Source organism: Cryptomeria japonica, chromosome 5 (genome assembly GCF_030272615.1).
Source record: "Cryptomeria japonica chromosome 5, Sugi_1.0, whole genome shotgun sequence".
NCBI classification, from domain to species: domain Eukaryota; kingdom Viridiplantae; phylum Streptophyta; class Pinopsida; order Cupressales; family Cupressaceae; genus Cryptomeria; species Cryptomeria japonica.
Genome location: NC_081409.1, coordinates 722,776,830 through 722,779,850, shown reverse-complemented (window position 1 = coordinate 722,779,850; position 3,021 = coordinate 722,776,830). Strand labels below are relative to the sequence as shown.

General features: G+C 33.5%; 1 protein-coding gene across 1 annotated transcript in view; it reads left to right on the top strand.

Moving 5' to 3' along the window:
• LOC131032822 (oxoglutarate-dependent flavonoid 7-O-demethylase 1-like) overlaps positions 1-1,207 on the top strand; it is an 83,884-nt gene extending 82,677 nt beyond the window's left edge. The window contains exons 2-4 of the mRNA XM_057963869.1: positions 1-169; positions 363-687; positions 959-1,207. The exon at positions 1-169 is cut by the window's left edge and continues 73 nt beyond it. Of these exons, the coding sequence (XP_057819852.1) occupies positions 1-169; positions 363-687; positions 959-1,207 (743 nt within the window). The remainder of the gene's footprint in view (positions 170-362; positions 688-958) is intronic.
• Positions 1,208-3,021: the final 1,814 nt, after the last annotated feature.

The following is a 3,021-nucleotide window of genomic DNA, read 5'->3' as shown; positions in this document are numbered from 1 at the left end:
CTTTGGAGGAAAAGCTCAAGTACAAAATACAAGAGACTGAAGGCTATGGGCAGTCCTTTGTAGCCTCAGATGACCAAATACTGGACTGGGCAGATATTATGTCCTTGACAACTCTACCTCCAGAGAATAGAAAAATGGATTTTTGGCCTACAAAGCCATCAGATTTTAGGTACCTATATATTTCTAGTTTATCATTTAAATGATCTCATGTTGATCTAATGTAAAGTCTCTTTTCCCTCTTTTGCTATAAATGTATAAACCATATCTACTTGTTCAATCCCCTTTTTTCAGTCCATTGCTTCTATCCATCTGACTTCGATCATTTTCATTTTCAATTTGATTGCACTGCCCATTTGCTGCAGAGAAACCGTGGATCAATACGCACTTGAAATTCAAAAGTTTGGGAATACAGTCCTTCGCCGCCTATCAGAAAACGCTGGGCTAAAACCTGACCATTTCATTAACATGTGTGGCAAATTGATACAGTCCATGCGACTGAATTACTACCCACCCTGCCCAAGACCAGATCTGGTTTTAGGTATAAGCCCTCATTCAGATGCAAGTGTTTTCACAGTGTTGTTGCAGGATGATGAAACAGTTGGGCTACAGATCTGTAAGGATGGTGAATGGGTTCCTGTTCAACCCATCCCTGGTGCCCTGGTTATCAATATTGGGGACATGCTTGAGGTAAAAATGATATATTTTAACAGTGTTTAGGCCAAAACAATCTGTAGGAACAATCAAACTATGTTAGCTTGATTCAAAGAATGCTTCTGTTTTTTTCAATCCAAGATATGAATGAAACATTTCCTGCATTCATGATTTCAAGTACAAAACAAAACTTTGCCCACTCCAAGTCCATTACTGATTTACTACTTGGGTCTGATTAATGGGGATTAACGTTTGATTCCATCAGATCGATATCAAATGTAATTTTTGTTTTTTAATTTTTATTCAGGTGATAAGCAATGGAATTTATAAGAGCATTGAGCACAGGGCAGTCACAAACATGGACAGAGATCGAATCTCCATTGCCATGTTTTGTAGTCCGAGTGGGGAAACAGAAGTGGGTCCTGCTCCTGAGCTCAGTGATGAGTTGCATCCCTGTCAATATAGAACATTCATTCGCGCAGACTATGTGCAGAATTTATTTTCTGGAAAACTTGAAGGGAAAAAGAAGATTGATTTTGCCAAAATCAAGTCATAACTTTCTTTATTTGAATTTGTTCAATATTGCCAAGACCATCTGCATTCAATTTGATGAACAACTTCTATCATGGGCTTTTAATTTAAGGAAATGCTCAGCGATGAGTAATGTAATGAATTGCATGATTAAGTAATGATGATTTTCTGTGAGTTGCAGTTTTAAACATTGGTATCAATGTGAGTCATTAGAAGAACATAATATTTTATAATATGTAAAGGAAACATCTAAGAATTGTAGTATGGGTATTTTTATTATTCAGAGGAAAAATTATGATCTATAGTTATTGTTATTACAATTTTTTTCAAAATTACAAAAATTTATCTAATATACAATTTAGAAAAAATAGATTTTTTTTGCTTAAGAAAATAATATATTTTTCTCTTAAAAAAAGTATTGTTTTAAAGATAAGACAAGATTTTTCCTTTACTTCATTGTCGTAGTCCAACCACCTCCACCTTAACAACCATTTACTTAGTACCTAGCTATGCACATTCATCAACTTTTTTGCAAGCCAAGAGAAGCTATACTCCACAGTAGCTTCTCGAATAGAACCGTTTTCTAAACATCTCTACACAACTTTTCTTGGGTATGAATTTTCTTAAGAGCTACTACTCCACCTCCACCGTAGCCTATCTTACAAAATATTATTTAATCATAATCTACTTTCTCCTACTATGATAATTTAAATTTTTTGCCGAACGGACCACTCTTTTGACTATCACACAATACATTCACCTTGTCCTCCACCTTTTCAAATTACCCAATAGACCCTTTAACCAAATTACTACTTTTCATATATGTGAGACAATCATACACTCTGCCTCAGCATTAGACAAGTCAATTGTTCCTTAAAGCTTTGACATCCAAAAAAAAAAGATAATCTTGTAAAAGTAAAGTCAAATTAAAGTAGATCATATTTACTTCATAAACATAACCACAAACTAAATCACTGCAACCATTATAGAAGATACAATAATCAATTGTGCCTCTATGATAGCAAAACACCCATTTCATTGCTGCCTAACACTCTCTACCTAGATTTTTCATGTATCTACTAATAACATGAACTATAAATGAAATACTTGGTCTTGTACATACCATCGCATACATCAATCTTCCTAGTGTACTAGCATATGGTATACAACACATAAATCTTTCTTCCTCTTTATTACGAAGATAAACTTGAAAGTTTAAAATGGGAATCCAAAGGGATATTTATTTATTTAAATTCTCCTTACTAAATCTTATGAGGATCTTCTCCACTTACTTTATTGTGACAACCAAAGCCTATCTTGTTCAATGTGTCTATATATTTATGTGTCCAAAATTTGTTATATTGTTCTTATATCCTTCATGTTAAACATCCTTTCCAACTAAGCCTTTAACATGATGATCTCAACCATGCTTTTGCTTGCTACAAGCGTGTCATCAAAATATAATACCAAGATAGTGAATAAGCCATTTTAAAACTTGTAAACATAATGGTCATGCTCACTTCTAACTATGAAATAATCAAACTTCTTGTACCATTTACTAGATGACAACTTTAGGCCATGCAATGGCTTTACTAATTTTACAAATAAATCTTCTTTTGTGATCCTAAAAATTCCTTAAGTGTATTCTAAGCATATCCCCTCATCCAAATCTCCATGTAAGAATGATATTTTAGCATCTAGCTACTCTAACTCAAGATCAAATAAAACAACTAGTAATAATACTATATGCGTAAAAATATTGTTAACAACTGGTGTCTTGAATTTGCTAACCCATTTGCAAAATTAACAACTTTCCTATCCTTTGGGAGTTCTAATAGG